This window comes from Pinus tabuliformis, chromosome J (genome assembly GCF_031772625.1).
Source record: "Pinus tabuliformis cultivar Carrire ecotype Pingquan chromosome J, CPIR1, whole genome shotgun sequence".
NCBI lineage: Eukaryota > Viridiplantae > Streptophyta > Pinopsida > Pinales > Pinaceae > Pinus > Pinus tabuliformis.
The window spans coordinates 992785609-992807290 of record NC_142295.1 but is presented as its reverse complement, the minus strand read 5'-3'; the positions used below and the strand labels follow the sequence as shown (position 1 = coordinate 992807290).

The window sequence follows — 21682 nt, the reverse complement described above, 5'->3', positions numbered from 1 at the left end:
ATTAGAATTTATGTAGAAATTAATGTGTAGATTCGAAACTCTCGGATGTGGGTGTACATAAAGAGTGATCTGATGGCAGTGACACGGGATGGCAAATGGCATAGCCACATGACCACCCATAAGATCGCACATAGAGCAATAAAACCGTGTCACAACAGTAGTAAATTCCATTCAATGCAGCACTCGAACCAATTCACCAATGCCATCCCGCCTTGGCTTTGCATCATGGAGCCCTCAGGCAACATTCGACCCACTTCCTCTATTTTTACTCCTCTGCCTCTGAGCTGCAAGTGCCCCCTGGCTGCAGTGGAGTCGAGCACACACACTGCAATGGGAAGGAGATGCAATATTCTCTGCTGCATAGACTTTGGAAAGGGCAACCATTACTCTCAGAGTTTGATCTGCAACCTGACTTTCGATTCTGAGCCTTCTACCTCAGAGCTCCGCTCAGTGCCGACCTCTCACATGCAGTCTCTTCATCCCCAATCCATCATGCCTCAACTGCGCCAATGAATGCATAGCAGGAGGGGTAGTAGTAGAAGGAGACTACCCCATTCTTCACCCTCAACAGTCTCGAACTCCTCTTCCCCTTTGTCAAATTATCTTGATACTCACAGTGACAGAGGTCGCACTCGCGCTGTCCACTCCTAATGCAAACCTCCATACCAGTTACTGATATCCCTTCCAGCTCTCAGCAATCCCACCATTCTACCTAATTCATTTACCATTTCTCTCTGAATTGACCACTCATAAAGGATACCACCACAGTTACCTTTCAAGAGGAGCCTTCTAGTGACGAAGGACGCCCCACACACGCAATGGAGAAGAGTGATAATGCTCAGGGCAAGCCTTCTATAGCAGAGCAAAATCGAGAACTGGCGAAGGATGACACGAGTGTTCTGCCGAAAGACGAGGACACCCGCGATGCCTACAGGTGCCTAATTATCGAAGAACACCTGTTAGCACCAAATGATAACTAATTCACCACGCGTCTTCAGGTTTCAGGTTGTCGGAAACCAAGTCTATGTGTTTACTTTTGAATTTTTGAGCAAAATAGTTAGTATGAATTCAATAGAATATCGCTCCATGTTCGTATGCTGGTTTCTCTTGTGTGGGCATCAAATTTATTTTGGATTGGACTGGTTTCCCATTTATGGGTAGTCTTAATTTTGTTTTTGCTGCATTATGCCATGAACCTTAGCTCAGAATTGCAGAGGCCAAAGCCTCCTTGTATCATTTTGTTACAGTAATAGATCTTAGACTTATTTAGAAAAAAAATGTGTAGATTCGAAACTATTCATGAAATTTACTAAATCACAAGACTCGAAGTTACTCTACTGATTTGCAAAAGTTAATTAACCATCTAAGACACAAATCATAAACATGCACAAAGAAATCAATTGCTCAAAACCCCTTACTGTCTATATTGAATTAATCAGAGAATAGAGATGAAATACATATGCTTGCTCAAGCTTGATCACACCCTCCAAGTGTATAGTCTATCCCTCTGCATGCCTGACTGACTTTAGTCAACACTTAGTCAATTTTCAAGCCCTCCAAGATCCTATTTCCTTACGTTGTTTCGTGAGGAAATTAGCCCCTAATATTTAGGAAATTCCTCTAATTCATTACGCAGTTCCCAGGAATGGTCGACCTAACCTCATGCAACATGCATACACTCAACGAGTTTAAAACCGTTGGTTAACTGCCTTGGAAACTCCATCCCAACTAGGTAACTCAAATTCTCTGCATGCATGAGCTAATTTAGACTGATTGATCAGTTAAATGGTTGATCACTAAGTATGGTTGAAGTTCCACTTCCAAAACTTGACCTTCCACTAGTTCCTCCAACAACATTTAGAACTAGTTTAACTTATCATAACTCAATTTAACTGAAATAGATTGCTACAAATAAGAAATAAATTATACTTAATTGAACTCAAGCTTCCCCAACTCGAATTAACTAAGTTAGACTCCTATATTTTAGGAATCAATTCAAGCAAATTGAAATTCAACTCATTAGCTTGAATTGAGTGTTCTTAACTGAGTGACCAGAGCCATGTTACCTCATTTAACTCCTTCATTTTTTCTGTTGATGTGGAATTTCAAATTTACTTGATTTGATTAAGGAAAATCAAAATTGAGACTTTCTTGTTGTATTTTCAGCACTCCCTCTCAGTATGAAAGGGATTATCAACCACCCTATCTTGCACCTATGGAATGTACTACATACAACACCTCTCCCTGTTGCTACTACTACTGCAACATATGAAATTAAGAAGCATCCAAAAAATACTAAATCAACTGTGTCTGCATCTGTATAATGGGAAAACTGTGTTACTACTGACTCTGCTACTAAGCCTCCTTCTCTGTTGTCAACACTCCTCTTGACTCCTCCGTATCTGATAGACATTGATCCTCCTACTACTGAATACTATGGACCCCCGTAGTAAGGTAATGATTGATTTGGATCTTGGGGGGAGGCCCCCATGATCTGAATTTTGAATATTATATTTCTATGCTAATATCCTCATCAGAATACAAAAATGTGCTTGAGGTTTGTACTCCAAAATAGCAAGTAAAAACATGATTTTTTATGTGTGTTTTCTTAAGTTAATTTCATGAAAAACTTTAAAAATGAAATCAAAACACTGAATGGAGGCATGCATCAATCAGTAATACACCAGCCACTATTAAAGGTGTTCACCCTTCCTGGGCTACATCTCCTTGGATCAGCTCAAATGGCATGAACCCTTCTCATTATGCTCAATGTCTAGAAAAAGAAGAGTACATAATTGAAATGCTAATCTATGAAAGAGGGAAATGTCTAATCTATGCTTGCTGAAATGAAATTGCAGAAATGGAAATGAAACAACTACTCTACTCTTGCTGAAATAAACTACTTAGCAGAAGGTTGTAGTAGAAAATAGAAGAAAAGCAGCAATCACAAATACTCTGACACTTCCCCGGCAACGACGCCAAAAATATGGTGGGCTCCAGTATTGCAGCAATGATGCTGCAACTCCTGGGACTCCCTTCTTTACTTTTATCAACCTGGTTGTTCGTAACAAACTTGGAAGTGACGGTGCTATATGCACAAGTACTAGCTCTTGTCGCAGGCTGTCACTTGATCAGCTGGCACAAGTTCACTAGGAGCTTAAGCCAACTTCTATGATCTCTTAGAAGAAGCTTTTAACTGTGATGGATGAAAGCTAACTCAAAAGAGGCTAGTCTACTTGCAGAAAGAAGATGAAAGCTGAAAGGAAATGTAAACCCTAGCAAACCATAGTTTATAATCCTACTAGTGCAAGAAAAGAGATGAAAGCTGCGGAAATGGATGTCATTGACTTTTGGAAAGGTAAAATGCATGTGACTAAGCTACTTCTAAAGTAAAATTTGAAAAAAACATCCTTTTGTATTTTTGGGTAATCTTGCAGAATTATTATGCATGTGCTTTAATTGTTTTTGACTGTGCAGAGGTTGATTGGTGAAAGGAAATGGATGGGGCACTTGCAAGAGGTTGGGAAGGTGAGAAGAGGACCTAAGGGGTCCTTAGCACCCTTCCAAAGAGTTTCACAGCAATCAGATCTCGAAAAAACTGCTCACGTGAACTTCTACAGGAAGTCTGCAGGGGTTCTACAGGAAGTTCTATAGGAACGGCTGAAAGAGGATTTTAGAGGATTGATGGAGAAAAAAATGGTGGGGAAGTGGAAATGAAGGATGGATAAAGTTTTTAAAAGGTGTGGGACTTGGTAAATGAAGCTCAGGAGTGATGAAGATGGTTGGATTTGTTCAAGGATGGAGAAGGCAATGTTGCACAAAAATATAGAAATTAGGGCAAATTGGGACAGTGTGGCAAATGAAGGGAAGGAATCTTGGATTAGGGGCTGGAACAGGTTGGATGATGGAGGAAGGGTAGGTAGGAATGTATTACAAGTACTCTACACACTATTTTCCAAAACTGATTGAACAAAGACTAGAAAAACCAGAGACCTATCTATTTTAACCTAATTTGACCTAAAAACCAGAAACATGATGAACATAAGTTTATAGACAGGAAATCATGCAAGATAGCTATGGAAACTAAGCAAGAACATATCTAAATATGCAAGTACAACTGGTATCAACTTTTCCAACTCGAAATCTAACACTAGCAATTGCATTGAAAGGAAAAAACAATGTTTTTGTGGTAGCAAGTATGCCTTGGTTTCAGCTCATGGTCCCAAGGAGGGAGAGATGAGATCAAGGATTGCTTGATGGCCTTTTTTCAAATATTTTCTGTTACCAAACTGTCAAATCAAATTGAAGCATGAAAATATATTTTAATCATCAAAATAAACCTAAGTAACAAAGCAAGATCTTAACCTAAATAACAAAAATTATTCTATGAATGCAAGGAAAACACATAAAAGTACATAGAGGAGGTACTGGCACTTGGGTTGGGCCCAACCCCAAGAGCTATAGCCTCCTAAGAAAGCTCAGAGCTGGTGCAAAGTGAAATTCATCTCCATTACTCAAAAAATAATACTCATGTCACAAATTTTTTTACAACAAGAGCTCGAAAATGAGCTGAAATGCAGAGCTGCACTCAAGTGCAAAATAAATTGTTCAATAGCTAAACTACCAAGGATTGAAGCCTTCCTACTTATGCAACACGAGGACTCCCAACAGTCCTCCTTAACTTTAGAAGCTTGGCTATTCAAAACTGTAGTTAATTAGCCACTTCACAAAACCTGCTCAACTGCCCCTTGAAATGATCTTTTGTGGGCTATTGAACTCCGAACTGATGATGGAGAACTCGAGGAAGGGATCATTTAGTGCAAGAGACACCCCTCCTACAAATCCTCAACCTTGTTCCTTCGTATTTGGTTGTCAACTTGCTCATAAATGCTTGACCTTTGTCCAAAAGATGTCCAAAAATATGCAATAAGTACGTATTAGACTTTGTGGTCAAGTGACTATTCTCATTCATTCAATTAACATAAATATATTCAAAAGCATGCATAAAACCATGAAGAATGGTGGATTAATTGAGAATAATAGGCAAAATGAGCCCATAAAGTTACCCATTTTTGGGGCCAATCACCTGCCTCAATAAGCTTGAGTCTATAAGACTCCCATTCAAGTTTCAGTTTGGCATTCAGGCCCAGTTTCCAAGAGTGTGGCCATGTACGAAAGGGGTATTACAGGGGAGTATGGTTCATTAAGTCAACAAGAAATCTAAAACCCAATTGATGTAATGCCAAGATAATTTGTGGCGATAGTGAATCATCCCCATTCATCCCCTTTATCACATCCATTCCAATATGAAACTTAGCCCCGTTTCCTTCCTGGCATCTCATATTTACACAAATCCAAATCTTAGCAGCCATTAAGCTACCCCATTAAACAATTTTTTTACACTTAGACAGAGCTTCAACAATAACCCACTCTTCCATACTTTGTTGCTAAATATATTTACCTAATATTATATCTCTCCATAAGCCTTGTGCATTAAAATCCCTCCACGGATTACAACAGAGGAGGGCTAGATTAAAATGCTTTGTGTCCCTTAATCCCCAGCCACCCGAATCTTGAGGGCAAGAAAGTGATCCAAACTTGATGAGGTGAAATTTCTTCCTTGGACCAGATCTTGACCATAGGAACTTGGCAATGGTAGCATTGATTTTGTGAATAATCGCCACTGGTAGAAGGAGCAAGTGCATCCAATACACTAAAATTCCTTGAAGCACCATTTTTATCAAGATCACCTTGTCGCCAAGGGTCAGCCATGGATGGTCCCAAATAGAAATATTTTTTTGGATTTTCAAGATGACATTGTATCTTCACAAACCTATAATTGCTACAACTCAATTTTTTGTTTATATAACTATTCTACTTGTGTTTGTGAATTAATTCACCCAACCATTTAAATGTATTGTCTTTCTGGTAGCTCTCCATGATCGTATGTGTGTGCAAGCTTATTAGATAAGTGTTAATTCTGGATTAAGCTTTTGAGGGATCCATTGATCCTCCTTGTAGACTACACAAAAATGTATGTATTTTCTATTTAGTTAATGTATAAGGAAATATATCTTACTTTTCTATGCAGTTGTATTGTATAAAATTAGACAGTAAGTGTGTTTTTAATTTTTATAAGAGCGTAGTGTTTTTTTTTAATTAGTCATTTTCTTTGGTAGTTGAAAATAATTAATATTATATTGTATTAATGGAAAAATGGTTACATAGTTGTAATATAACTCCTTAATTTAGGATTAGTTCCTAGGTTGTAGGAGTTTGTCCTCACCTCCCTATTCTTTTGAGATGTATTTATTGTATTATCTTTGGTTAATTGAATGAGAATGTATGCTCCAGTTTGTGTGCTCTCCAGGTGCAGCTTGCTCACCTGTGAGCTGCTAGTTAATCCAATCCATGTTTTTCTTTCTAGTTTTCTAACATGGTATCAAAGTTTAGATCTAGTGAGCCTGATTTACCTGCAGAGACTTATTAGCTACACTAGAGCCCTAGTGGCTATAGAGCCTTCGGTGGCTACAGAGCCTTCGTGGCTACAGAGCCTTCGTGGCTACAGAGCCTTCGTGGCTACAGAGCCTTCGTGGCTACAGAGCCTTCATCGCTACAGTGCCCCAGTGGCAACATAAGAGCCTCAGTGCTCACATTTCTAGAGTATAGGTGCTCGGGAGTGACGTACCTTACTCACAGGAGAAATTTATTTTCTCACAGGTCTCAGCATATCTTCAACTAAGCACAAAGTGGTCAGCATGCCTTTTGGCCTGACAGAAGCGATGATCATCGTGGATCTCAGGGTCAAACCCGCGATGATCAACCTCTCCTTGGGGATATTTTAAGTCATCGTTGATTTTCAGTCTAAAAGAGTGATGGCATGTTTTTAATGGTTCTAAGCTTTAGATCGAGCAATTTGGTGGCGGATCTGAGTTGCAGAGATAGAGATCGTGGTAAATTGGTGGCAGATCGATCAGATTGGAGGTAGATCAGGAAGTTTCATGGTAGATTTGTGATCGTTCAAAGGTTCTGGTATGTTTTGAGATTATTTTCTTTTGTATCTTGTAATTGTTCAAATGGTGAGAATCAACTGTAAATTGAGGGATTGGGATTTCGATTAGTAAAAAATGAACAATTTTACAGAAGCTATCTCAACGAGTCTAATAAATTCGATGGGAACAATTATACCAATTGGAAATTCAAGCTATAAATGTTGCTTGAGGGATTGAACGCTTGGTCGATCATCAATGGCAATGAGCAGAAGCTGACCACGGCAGTAGGTGGCTTGGCAACACTAATGCAGGATTGGGATAAAAGGGAGAATAAGGTGAAATTCTGAAGATTTCTACTAAAGATAATATTATCCCGCATATTAGATATTGTAAATCGTCTAGTGACATATGGACTACACTCAAGAACCTCTACCAGACACAGAACACCAATCGCATATTGTTGCTCAAAGGCAATTTATTTTTCTTGAGAATGGAGGAGAATGAACCTGTTGCCAAATTCATTGCACGGGTCAAGGACCAAAAGGACAGATTGTTAGACATTGGCGAGAAGGTTTCTGATTTCAATCTTGTCACAATTACATTTAATGTGATGACAGATGAATACCAGATGTTCATCACAGGCTTGTATGCAAGGAAGGAAACCCCTGCATTTGAAGAGCTAACAGGAATCCTGATACAGGAAGAAGAGCGGTGGCAAAATTTGAGACCACAGAGTGTCGATCTTGCTCTGATGGTGAAGAAGAAGCCATACAAAGGGAAACCAGCACAGGGAAAGAAAGGATGTGTTATTTTTCATAAGAGACCATTTAGAGGTATGTCTCCAAATAAATATGACATTAAATGTTTTTATTGTGGGAAAACTGGTCACTTTGCTAAGTTTTGTTTTAAGAGACAAACATATGAAGTTATAAATAAACAGAGAAAACACACAAGGAACTTTGCCGATGGTGGTCACAGTCATGATCTTCGATTATTTGTAGTTGATTATGCTCTTTCACCTATTGAGGAGGATGAGTCTGAAATATGGTTCGTAGATTTAGGCACATCTTCACATATGATAGGTAATAGGCATTGGTTCAAAATATTTGAAGAAACTATTTGTGGAGCTAACATATATTTAGGTGATGAAAGAGGTTATCAAATCAAGGGGTACAATGATATTCCAGTGATGTTACTTGATGGTAATATGAGATATATTAAAAATGTGATGTATGTACCCAGGATCAAGAAGAACTTGATCTTTGTTTCAATGATGGCAGATCAAGACCTGCAAGTTGAATTCTTAGATCATATTGTGTCATAAAGGATAGCAAGAAGGAACCAATTGCATTAGGAGTGTGTGTGGGAGGCTTGTATAGGTTGAACGTCAAGAGCATGCCACACCAATCTCTAGATTCAACATTACTGACAACCGAGAATCTCTGGCATCAAATATTCGGTTATCTGAACCTACAAGATCTCATGTTGCTACGAAGAAAAGGTATGGTTGATGGATTGCCTGCTTTTCAGAATGTTCTTTTAGATTGTGATGGATGTGCATTAGGGAAAATGAATAGGGAATAGTTTCCTTTGAATTCTAATAGGAAGAAAAGAAATATTCTAGAGCTTGTGTATACAGATATATGAGGACCTATGCAGAGTAGGTCGCAAGGTGGTGCATACTATTTTCTACTTTTTAATGATGATTATACTAGATTCTCTTGGGTATATTTTATTAGAAACAAGATTCAGACATTTCAATGCTTTAAAGAATTTAGGAATATGGTGGAGAATCAAATAGGGAAATTCATTAAGATTCTCCACTTCAATCAAGGAGGAGAATACAAGTTGGGAGAATTCATGAAATTTTGTAGGAATCATGGGATTATTCAACAGTACATAGTACCTCACACTCCGCAGTAGAATGGAGCTATTGAACGGAAGAAAAGAACCCTTATGGAGTGTGCAAGAAGTATGCTTCAAGGTAAGGGTATATCCAATGGTTTTTGGGCTGAAGCCACTAACACTGCAGTATACTTGAAAAATAGGGATCCAACTAAATGTCTCAATTTTAAAACTCCTTTTGAAGAATTTTATGGATATAAGTCTGCAATGAATCATTTAAGGTTTTTTGGGTCAAAAAACTTTGCCCATATTCCCAAGGATGATAGGAAGAAGTTAGATCCTAAGGCCACAAATGCATATTTGTAAGATACTACATTGAGTTTAAATCTTATAAATTGTTTAATTCTTTGATTCATAAAGTTTTTGCGAGTTGAGATGTGCTATTTCATGAGAAGATTGGAGAAGGAAATAAGGAAAACAACCTTGAAGAGTGGCACATTCCATTGTCGATGGAAGAAAGCAGTGAGGACATGCAGCAACAACAACAACAACAACAAAAACAACAACAAAAAGAGGAAGAGGCAAGTGATGTAATCAGTAAGTCAAGTCCATTTAGGTCTGAAGTAGATAGATTTAAGGTGAGTCCCTTACATCGAAGATCGGGTAGGTAGACTCAACTACCAGCCAGATTGAGAGACTATGCTTTAATGTCAAACATTTTAAATGTTATAGAGCCCACAAAATATAAAGAAGCTAGTCAATATCATGAGTGGAGGGCTGTGATGAATGAAGAATTTGAATCTATTATCAGAAATAATACTTGGGAACTAGTTGAATTTCCTGAATGAAAAATACCCATCGGTTGCAAGTGGCTTTATAAACCTAAATTTAATGTAGATGGGAGTATAGAAAATTTTAAAACTAGACTGGTAGCAAATGGTTATTCATAGAAAGATGGAATTGACTATGGAAACCTTTGCTTCAGTAGGCAACCTGAATACTATTAGAATTTTAATTGTTGTAGCTACAAAACATCAATGGAAGCTACACCAGTGAGATGTTAAGTCTACATTTTTAAATGGTGATATAAAGCAAGAGGTTTATTTAATACAGCCTGAAGGGTTTGTTAAACAAGGGCAGGAGCATTTGGTTTGTAGATTGAAAAAGGCCCGTTATGGTTTAAAATAGGAACCCAGGTCTTGGTACAAGAAGATTGATTCATTTTTCTTACAACATAGTTTTCATAGGAGTAAGAATGGCCCAAATATATATACCATGTATGATGAACAGGGGCATATAATTTTGATTTCCTTGTATGTGGATGACATGATTATAACAGCTAATGTAGATGCATTAATCAAAGAAATCAAATTGAAAATGTCACAGGTTTTTGAGATGAAAGACCTCAGAAGTTTACATTATTGTCTAGGTCTGGAAGTGTGGAGAGAATTTGGGCAGACTTTCCTTACTCAAGGGAAGTATGTCAGAGGACTGCTCAAAAAGTTCAGAATGGAACAATGTAAGACAACATCAGTACCTTTGTAGCAAAACCTGAAATTATGCAGAGACGATGGCTCTAAGGAGGTGGATGCCGCTTTGTACAGGCAGATAGTTGGTAGTTTGATATATCTGACTACAACTAGACCAGACTTAGCATAGTCTGTTAGGGTGTTGTGCTAGTTTATGTCTAGACCTCTTGAAAGTCATTGGGTTGCAACAAAAATTGTACTGAGGTATCTTCATGGTAATTGTGATTATGGTATTTTATACACTGATTCATCTGATGTTATTTTAGCAGGTTTTTCAAACTATGATTTGGCATGTAACCTGTATGATCGAAAATCTGTCACGGGTTATGCATTTAGTATTAGATCTGGGGTAATAGCATGGAGAAGCAAAAAACAGATCATTGTGTCCTTATCTTTAGCTGAAGTTGAGTACCAAGCAGTATGTGTAGCGACATGTGAAGCTATCTCATTGAGGAGGCTTCTCCATGATGCAGAAGAAGAGCAGAAAGAAGCGACCGTCATCAATTGTGACAACCAGAGTTCCATTAAGCTAGTGAACATTCTAGTGTTTCATAAGAACACGAAACACATAGATACTCAGTTTCATTTTGTAAGAGAAAAAGTCCAGGCAAAAGGAATTTTTATTGAATATTGTAAAACATGTGACAATATGGCTGATATTTTTACAAAGCCTCTTGGGAAAGTAAAGTTTGAATTGTTTAGGGGGGATGTTAGGACTTCAGGATAATCTTTTCTCCATTAAGGTTGGGGGGGGGGGGGGGGGGGGAGTTGAAAATAATTAATATGATATTATATTAATGGAGAAATGGTTACATGGTTGTAACATAACTCCTTAAGTTAGGATTAGTTCCTAGGTTGTAGGAGTTTGTTCTCACCTCATTATTATTTTGAGATGTATTTATTGTATTATCTTTGATTAATTGAATGAGAGTGTATGCTCCAGTTTGTGCAGTCTCGAGGTGTATCTTTCTCACCTATGAGCTGCTAATTAATTCGATTCATGTTTTTCTTTCCAGTTTTCTAACAAGGGTAGAGACTACAATGATCAAACGAACTAAGAATTATTTATGGGATGACCATTCTCATATCATCATCTTAACCAATGTTTTAACAAAATGATCATTTTTGAAATTATTTTAATTATTTAACTTTAATCTTATGGACAACAAGATTGAAGCTATTGTGAGATTTTCATTTTACAAGGAATTTATATTCTTATCAATGTAAAGTATCCAAAATTTTATTGAAAATAAGATATTCACAGTTCTATTTATATCCAAAGTTTTAATATATCGTAAGGATATCTTAAAATTCACTTGATATACAAAGTCACTTGACTTTTCCATATCTATGCATATTCTATCCAAAGTTCTAATTTCCATATATTTTATTGCCCCACCATTTTGCAGGCACACTGCTTTCTACACGAGTACACATATATTGTGATTGATGCCACATGTGTGGCACTTATGTTGACATCACATGTCCTTATATATTCATCAACACATATAAGGGTAGAAACCCCCTAGAAATAGAGCCACCCAGAACTAGAGCCACAAAGAGAGGCGGAGATTATGATGGGTGAAGTTGTTCTTAGCCAAATATTTTGTTATGAAGCATTGTATAACTAGGAGATAACAACAACCACCAATATGCACTTCATATTTGGCTATTAGTGTTGATCTTCTTAAAGGCATAATATCTAGGAAAAGTATGCATAACATATTATTGCTTTCCTTCCTGATGATTTGTTTGTCCCTATGTATGCGTATGCTCTACATCCATAAAAGCACCAAGGTGGACATTAGGTGAACCCAACTAGCACAAAAATAAAAAAAATGTCAACAAATTTCCCAAGTTAGTTTTTACTTTCACAAGGAAATGGAACATACACAAGAAAATGTATTGATGTCTGTTGTCTCATGTCGACTAGTGAGGCGCCTTACATTTCCCTCCCCATAGGAAAAAAATATTCTCCTTGTGCATCAACCATTGAATTTCTTCTATCAAGACACTGCATTTATTTTATCCAACCACTACATTGATTTCGTCCAAGCACTCAATTGTTTTGTCCAACCACTACATTTGTTTTGTCCAATCTTCCATTCAGACACCACAACTTTTTCCCACCATTGTAGGCACCTATCTTACCATGTGCAATGTATCATGAGTTGAAGACTTAATTAGAGAGTGACTTAGTTTCTCTAAGGTGTTGATTTGTGTAGCTTGGGAGGTACTCCAAGCCCTAGGGTTTAGGGTTTGGAGAGCAAAGAACCACAAGGGAAGCTTGTGGGCTTGGAACCCAAGTATGGGGTTTTGGCACCCATCGAGATTTGGGAAAAAACACTAATGGATTTATGGCATGTGATGTATCAGGATGATAGTGCTTGGAAAGACGATTCCAACGGAATGAAAATCGTCTAAATCCAATTTTTCGTTAGAGAGAAATTGAATTTTGAAGTTGACATAATTATTATTGTATTTTTCAAGTAAGCCAACTTGAAGTAAAATCCAAAAGACATGTCTCTTCATTTGATTTTATTGAGGCCTTAGAGGCTATTTATTGAGGACGTATTGGAGTCATTTAAAGCATCCATTTGTGAGGAATACATCTGCTAGTATCCTATGAAATTTCAGTGAAGCAAGAAGACAAAAAGGACAGTGTGGAGAAGCCCTAGCAGTAGTGTGGGAGAATTTAGGTGGCTATAGGTACAACATGGAAGTCTAGGGATCCTTGGGTGTTAATTTTATGTTTTTCTTGGGTGCCATTGTAGGACAACAAGGTCGAAGGTTAGAGGAGGTTGAGCCACAACAAGAGAGGGCCAAAGGAACAACGTGAAGGAGCTTAAGGAGAAGCATGACATTTCTGTTGGAAGGTTGAGTTTCTGTAGGTTAGAATGGGTTTCTTTGAGGCTTGGTTGAAGGTTGTCTTGGGTGCAGATTGTTGGGAAAGGAAGGCCGTAAATCTGGAGGAGAAAACAATGTTGTTTAAGGGCTATTTGGGTGGTGTATAAGGGAGCTGCAGCTACAACTAGTTGCTGGGCTAGGCCATAGGCCATAGCTAGCAGCTAGAGGCCACCTAGGTGTTGTGTTTGAGGTAAAACAAGAAGACATGGGTAGCATAGGAGTGTAGGAACATTCCCTTGGTGAACCGCAGTATTTGGAGGATGTATTGTTGAGCTATGTGGAGGTTGAGGGTAGCATGGTGTGCCCTAACTAGTGGTACAGTGACAACATTGTAGTAAGGTGAACAATAGTGTTTTGGAGAAGTGTATTGGCTCAAAAGAGTCGACTAGTTTGGATCAAAATTGGAGCAACCTGTGGGAGCCAATTGAGAGCCTTATCTTGGTGATCAAGAGCCTCTTCTTGAAGTAGATCTCACAGTGAAGTATTGGGTGTCATAGAGATGAATGGAGGGTAGTGTCTTGGCTGCCCAAAGTAGCCCTATCGAAGTAGAAAAGAAGGACGTTGTTGGTGCGTTTTTGGGTGAAGGATTGTAGCCTTATATGCAACACTTTTATGGATGAAAGTGATTGCTATATTCGCAGATTGGAACTCGAGAATTAGGCCTGCCCAAAGAGAATTTTGATGAGTTTGTGTTTATGTCGCAGACATGATTTGCAGCAGTGATAGGAGGTAGCCATGTTGGAGTCTCGATGTGTAGATGCTTTGATGGACTAAGGCACTATTAGTGAGCGGTATGGAAGCAAACGATCGATAGGACAAGATACGACATAGAAGCTGCAACGAAGTTTGTCATTATATCTTGTATACCATAGACTGTTGTATTATTCAGTGTTTGGTTTAATATAACAAAGATTGGGATTTTACAATTTTGTTTAAAACTTTTTATATTGTGCATATGTGATCTATTGATTTATATTTCTGCTATGCAAAGTAGTTATGGTTGAGATTCTTGGTTTGGTAGTGTCAACGATTTTAAGACTCTAACCTAGACCCAAGGTTGTGGAAATTCAACATAAGGAACCAGGTTTCGAGAGAAAAAGAAGAGAGAGATAAAAGGGATAAAATTGGTATATCTCCTTCCTTCTAGGAGTTCAAGAAGACACAAGTCATGTTGCTAATGCAATGCAACATTTCTAATGTGTAGAGAAATGATGGACAGGAAGAGTAGCCTTTTAGGATTTTGCAACAAAATGTTGGAGATGAAAGGGAATGAGACGGTTCAGATACATCCTTGAAAGAAAGAGTCAAAGGGAGTGAAGATCAAGATTCAAATCTATATACCATAAAAATCTTCAATCAAGAAGGTAGACAAGGTGGTAATATGTTATGTAATGGTATCTCTTATGTTATTTGTTGTCCTTCCCCTAATAAAATTGTTATTTTCTATCTTTAGAATCATGACACTCAAAATAATAAACTTGAAGGAAGATATTTATAAGGTGAAATGGTTACAGATGCCAAGGATTAAGAGTTAGACCTATATTCTCTTATAAAGAAAAACCAGGTAAGGATGCAAAAAATAATCAGTGCACACTTCAGAGAATGATCTCTCCTCCATGGTATGAAATAAATTTCTTTGTCCTTTTCGGAAAACATAGAAACGACATTGAGTCTATTCTTTTTCTACAAAAGAAACTATCTTTAACCCTAGTAAAGAGAAAGAAAAACCCCCTTTTCCCACCTAGTAATGTTATTTTATTTCCCATTCGTACTATTTTATTCTTGTATTTAGATATCAAAAGACTATTAGCATGAGAAGTTAAGGAATGAAAAATAAAACTAGGTCTTTGTTGATAATGCAACACTCAAAGTCATCATTGAAGACATTTTGTAGGTTATTATGATTAACTAATTCACCAAGGTTAATGTGGAAAACATTGAGATTTGGCTCATCTGTTAATAAAGATCAAGTAGTGGTTTTTCTAATACTTAGAATCCTCATCACTAAAGCTGCTAAAAGCACTCATTTCCTTCAAATGATTAATAAAGAAACACAAACCTTGCCTTGCCATAATCTAGGATCTAAATCCAACTTCACTCTCATAGAGATGAGATGAGAGTTGTGTAGTGGTTGCAGTCAAATCCATTTATGTTATTATTAAATGCTATGGGCATTAGGATGGGATTAATGTTTGATTGTGTGGCTATAGATCATTCATATCCTCCTTAGAAATAATAAGGTGTTCATTGGCATTCACACCCAACAACCTTTTCTGGGACTTGGGTTGTTTGTATATGCATGTTTGGAGTTACTTGGAGCCTTTCATTGTAGCCACATATAGTGCATGCAAAAAATTATTCTTGGAGCTACCGTTGATTTCAATATTGTGGGTGCATGTCTAGCTTAACTTCCACTTGGGCCAATCATATCTGTTATAGGCCATTTTGTCACATATTCTCAATATGCCTACAAACTGGATCAATCAATATCCATGAACACCTTTCCATTATCCCTACACAAAGCCCTAAGCATGAATCTCCCAAATCCATGAGTTTTTTACCTTGATTGCTTCATTCTAGTGCTTTTAAGGCCCAACGCACCCTGGATCTTTAGGGACTTGTGTTCAACAACATGTTGCTTTGTTCTCCACCTGGTTTGATTAGAGAAGGTTGTCCCTTGCTGGGGGTGCATTGAGTTTAGAAATTTAGGAAAAATAAAAAGAATCCCGAAGCTTCCTCTTCTAGAAGCTTCTAGGAGTGGTTACAACCATTTACCTTGGATAATAACTTTGAATCCTATCTCATCCTACCTTGGATATTTCACCTCTTATACCTTGAGCTCATCCTCCCATCAAGAGTGGATCTCAAGCCTATATTGGTAAATAGATAATAATTCATAAACTTCCATCCTCTTTTATATATTTACTGCCATCCACAAGATAGAGGTTGGATTTTGGAGAATAATCATACCCTTATGTTGTTTCTTTGACCATAAGAATGTTATCATTCCCATGCATTAGGGTGACCTTGAGGTATACATTATGGCAAGGAAGTACAAGTCAAATTGGGAGGATCTCTAGAAGATCAACTTTCACTTTTGGTTGTAAACTCTCTCCCTTTCATATTAATGCAAAGAGAATATGGTTTTCGTATATGTGTTATGTTATGTTTACATTCATATATTTCAGTGTTATGTTGATCCGTTGAATAGAGTGATTGGATAATGCTACATAGATGTGGTATATATTAGGCTTGTGTTGTTTATTTGTGCAGATTCTAATTATAGAGACCAGAGCTACGATTGGATCTTACAAGCCAAGAGGAGAGAAGAGCTTGCAACATATCACAAGTAAGCATCTTTACATTCTCCAATTTCTCTAAGGAAAACTTTATAGTCTTTGATTTATGTTGTTCTAGATGAGGCCACTAGGTCTAGGGAAGATACTTCTATCCACAGTAATAGATTTTGTACAACAAATTGGTGACCATGCTAGGGAATGATTCATTCCCTTGATGGTTTAATTGAATTTTTCCCTTTGTTACACCTCTTGAATATACCTCTAGTGTTTCACTCAGCTTGAATTGACACTAGGAATACCTTTCATTGAGTTGCATTTGATTTTTTGGGTCATTAAATCCCTTTTCCTTAATCAATGCATCCCTTGGTCTATTGACAGAGCATTGCAGAGCACCCTAGCCTTCTATGTACCTACATTGCAGAGCATTGGTAACCTCTTTCCACCTACACTAACCCCTGTTTCATGAAAAATATTTCCTTTTTTTGTTTATCTCTTTGATTAACTTGATTCCAATTGGTCCTCCTTATGTCCCTGAGTGTGTTTATCCCTCTCAGAAGCCTTCATCTTATTTGCTTTGGTTTTGAGTGCCTTTGACAATAATTTGTTTAGATTTTCCTTTGGTTTTTCCATTAGGTCATTAACAAACTGATTTCTTAATTATTGGATTTCTTGAAGGAATTGGTGTTTTAGTCATCATTCTGAAAAGTGTTTTTTATCAGTGATTAGGTGAATATCTTAGTTTACATCTGAAAGTTAAGTGGAATTGAAAAGACCAATATCTTTGCAATGCATATAGGGATTTGATTTTGATTGGAATAGTGAAGTTGAGGAGATCGATTGTTGCATGATTTGTTTATTGCATTGTTGATTGATTTCTTCTTCCCCGAATTAGTTAGGTCTTTCATTGTTAAAAGGAAAACAAAAAGCATTCCTTTTGTTATATTAGTTATATCATAGGTTGTTCTAGTGACAATGATTTTTTAGCCCTGGAAATGAAACTTAATTGAAGATATACTATAAAATTTACTGAATCAACCTAAGGAGCGTTTGTAACATTAACACAACACAAAGAGGTCTAGGCTAGAGACATGTTCTGACATATTTAAACATAGGAGTTTTCGTTCTTCGTTAGCGTTTCATTCTAGGGGTGATATCTTGTTTCTTGTATGTAAGTGTATCATACCTTTCTCCACGTATCTCCAGGTATATTGGATGGTGCTCCACGCATGATAATTATGTTATCACCTATATTTACCTCAGGCTAAAGGAAGGGAACTTCCAGGGTAACCACAAACCAAGCTTAGCCTTGTAGCTAGCCCTACAAAGCCAAGAGAGGGCCTCTCCTTTAGAATCTCAGTCGAGATGACTGGATCAGGTAAATGATTTTAGGCTAGGTATAGTAGCTCAAAATGTTTTGATTGAATTTGTTGGCGTTTTGCTGGATCAGGAGGAGCTGGGCAATTTAGGTCTAGGAAACTAACTCAGAATTGTAGGGTGTTCTATGGGGCAAGGTAGGCATAAGCTTTAGCACCTTAGGCTTGATGAGGTGAAGTGCTAGACTGGTGAGGAGCTAAGAAGGGCATGAGAAGGTCATGAATCCTTCTTAAACAATAGAAAAGACATGAAATATTGGTGTTTTCCCAAGGCAGAGCATCAAAACTTAATGGATTCCACCTATCTGACTTGAAAACATCCAATTAGAAGCAATTACATGAGAGAGGCATACATGAAAAACATGAAAACATAATAACAGAAGAAGAAACTCATGCTAAAGGCCATACCACATGGATCCCATAAAAATAGCTACAACTTTATTTAGTTTCCTGCCAAACTACTACAAGATGATGTATATTCAGTACATGAGCATCCAACTAAATCCAACCTCTACAAATGACAAAGAGAATACATGAAATATACATATAAACCACTCATCCTAGCCATCAAGGGTCGAATCCATGAGAAAAGGAGCTGTTTCAACCATTTCTAAACAAGGAACTGGAATCTAGGCAACCAAACAACTTGCCTCTAAAAGAGGGGAAACTAATTCATTACCCTAAAAACCACTTTTAATTTAATGAATCTACCATCTACCAATGTTTAACCATCATATTTACAAGCCATGACATTAATTATATTAGTAAATCATCCATCATGAGAGATAAATCATGAACATAGTCGAAAATTGGCAGAATAGGCAACCTGAGCAAAATTTGCTCTACACGCAGCGCCATTGGTCCTACGCGTAGTGAAAATTTTAGGCCACTGTTTGAGCCTTTCCCATCATCTAAATTGAGCCCAGAATAGCTCATTGGAAAGGCCTTCAAGTCTAATTTCTAGAACACCTAGAATTTCTGCATTTGGAGCTCATTTGACCTCTCAAACGTTGATACTCCCAAGGTTGCTTCTGTTTGTCCAAAAACTGGCAGAAAGGTCAATTTTGGAGTGTTTTTGGACCTTCTGGTGGACCAGTTTTTCTCCAAAAATTTTGAAAATTGCTAGGGTACATGTCATCAATTCCTTGAATCGAATAATGAAAACCATTTGTCCATTGGGTGCCCATATAAAAAGTGCAGTTTTTCTGTGTATTGAATTTCAAAAATTCACAAATGACAAAATTTGCTTAAAAATTGTCCAAAATTGGTATGAAGCACCACAATCATGTGCTTTGATTAACCAAGGAGGCTTCAGCCAACATCCTAAGCCTATCCCCCTCCTTTTTGCCTTTTAGAGCCCGCCTTAGCCTAGCTTTCATCTTTTTGATTCTCATGTTGCAATTCTTATTATGGGTCATGTAGTGATATGCCATGTGTCTAAGCATCTTGTTGTCCCTGTTGGCCTTCTTTAACAGCTCTTCAAGGTGTAGATTGACTCTTTCAATCCAAGTCTCCCTTATGAGTAATTTTGTGTTGCCTGGTTCTCTCTGCTAAACTGTCACTAGCTGTGTTTTCCTCTTCATATTCATAATCTCCTCTATCAATATTTACAAGTTTTTTAGTTGCACACTTTTAGACAAAGATGAAGGGAATGAGTGGGATTATTTAGGGTTTGTAGGGATGTGTTTAGGGTGGATCTAGACACTTATGGGTAAAACATGAATCATGAGAGTGAGGGAGAGGGTTTTTGGGATGAGGGATATAATGAAGGAATATAGATGAGGGGACAAGTAGGGATGAAAAGAGGGGTTTCTTGCTCTAATGATAGGTGATGGGAAGAAACAAAGGGGTTTAGGGTTTTTAGGATGAATGGAGTGAAACTAGGGTTTGATTTTTAACATGGAGAATAGCACTTATAACTTTGATATGCAAACCAAAAATGAAGTAAAGGAGGTTAACTTACTTGGAATGAGGGAAAGAGAGAGCAATTTGGAGATTTTTTGAAGTTTTGAGGGTTTTGGAGCCTTCCTGCTTAATGCGTTGTGCCTTCGCCCAGAAGCACAGTGCCTACTCCTACGCGCAGTGCTTGTGTATTTTTGAATTGGAGAAAATTTCTCTAAGCACAGCGCACTACTCTATGCGCAGCGCCTCCTTCCCTACGCGTAGCGCATTTTGCAGGCCTTCCCACTGTCCGAATTTGGCATGGGATTGATTTTTGGAAAAATTTTCAAGTCTAATTTCCTGAACATCTTGAATGTTTCAATTTGGAGCTCATTTTCGCTGTCAAAAGCTCAATCTCACAAGACTGGTCAAAATGTGCAGAATGAGGTTGCCAAAATGCAGAGTGCTTTTTCAGTCAACTTTTGGAGGTCTTCCTCAACTCCAAATTAAGCTCATGATAGCTCATTAGAAAGCTCTCTATGTCTAGTTATCATTTGACTCATCAAGAAAGTCACTTGGTCATCCCAGCTAGGATAAATCTTGATTTTCCCAAGGTCACTCCAAAAGTGCATCAACTCTCTTGAGGCAACTTTATTTTGACATTTCTCTAAAACCATGTAACCTGTGTAAAAAGTGAAGGAGGTTTTTCTTCCTTGGCATATTGTGGTCAAAAACCTCTCTCACTATTTCCAAATTCTTCCATGTTTGGTCTAAAACATAGTTTTAAGAAAAACCAGCCCTATGCGTGGCAAATGATTTGTCCCTTGGAATGACTTATTGAAAACTGATGGAGACATGATGTGTATGAGTTGGAATGGCCTCATACTCACTGAAATGACCTCCCTTATTCCACATATACTCAGATGTCTCTGATTTCATAGCCAACCCTAGCTCAATGGGTGAGGAAATTAGGGTTTAGTGCTTGTGGAAAATGATGGTTTGGACACTCTTGGGAAAAACAACTCCCTTTGGCATGCACTTAACCTTTTGAAACTTTACCCTTTCACTTGACTATTTGCTTTGAAAAATTGATCTTTTGATGGTCTGGCATCTTTGGAACACTAAGTTAACAGCTTGGGATGGTGAAATTATTACATTTGAAAGACATAAAATTACATAATGAAATAAGAATTTCTCTTTACAAATCATCTTCACATGGTGAAGGGATGTTATTTGATCACCCTTTACTTGCTGGTCTTATGCAATGGAATGGAACCTTGGCAACCCTAATGACCTAATGAAACCTTGAAAAACCCTAAAGACCTAATGAGACCTTGAAGGACTAAATTTCAAGATGACATAATGACCTAATGACTGATACAAATGGCATGATAAAAATAACTTTATGGATGATCTACAGTCAACAAGATATGAAACTATGCTAGAAAGTAATCACATTTAGGGAAGAGTGATGTTTTTGGACTAGGAATACCATGAATGACTATTTTTTTGCATGACCTAGAGGAATGATAAAAAATTGCTGAATCAGACCCCTAAAATGAAATGAAAAGAGGATTTTTGATCATTGATGGTAGGATGCAAATACTGACACTAACATTGGATCCATTGGGGATGGTATCTCTTTGGAGGTGCCAATAACACCATAGACCAAGTAGCCTTATCCATTGGGCATGGAGTAAAAAAAAAAAAAAACACAATCTTAAATACATGACTGAATATTGATGACTCAAAGACACAGACTGACTTTTACTCAATACTAAAACACAATTGACAAACTAGAAAAGATGCTCAAAATGGAGCTTATTCAATAAAACCTAATCTAATTGTTCCATTCA

The 21682-nt window shown here is 37.5% G+C and overlaps 1 protein-coding gene across 1 annotated transcript in view; it reads left to right on the top strand.

Moving 5' to 3' along the window:
* Positions 1-7482: 7482 nt before the first annotated feature.
* The window catches only part of LOC149230171 (uncharacterized), a 56540-nt gene continuing 42340 nt past the window's right edge, over positions 7483-21682 (top strand). The window contains exon 1 of the mRNA XM_089381218.1: positions 7483-8194. Coding sequence (XP_089237344.1) covers positions 7483-8194 — 712 coding nt within the window. The remainder of the gene's footprint in view (positions 8195-21682) is intronic.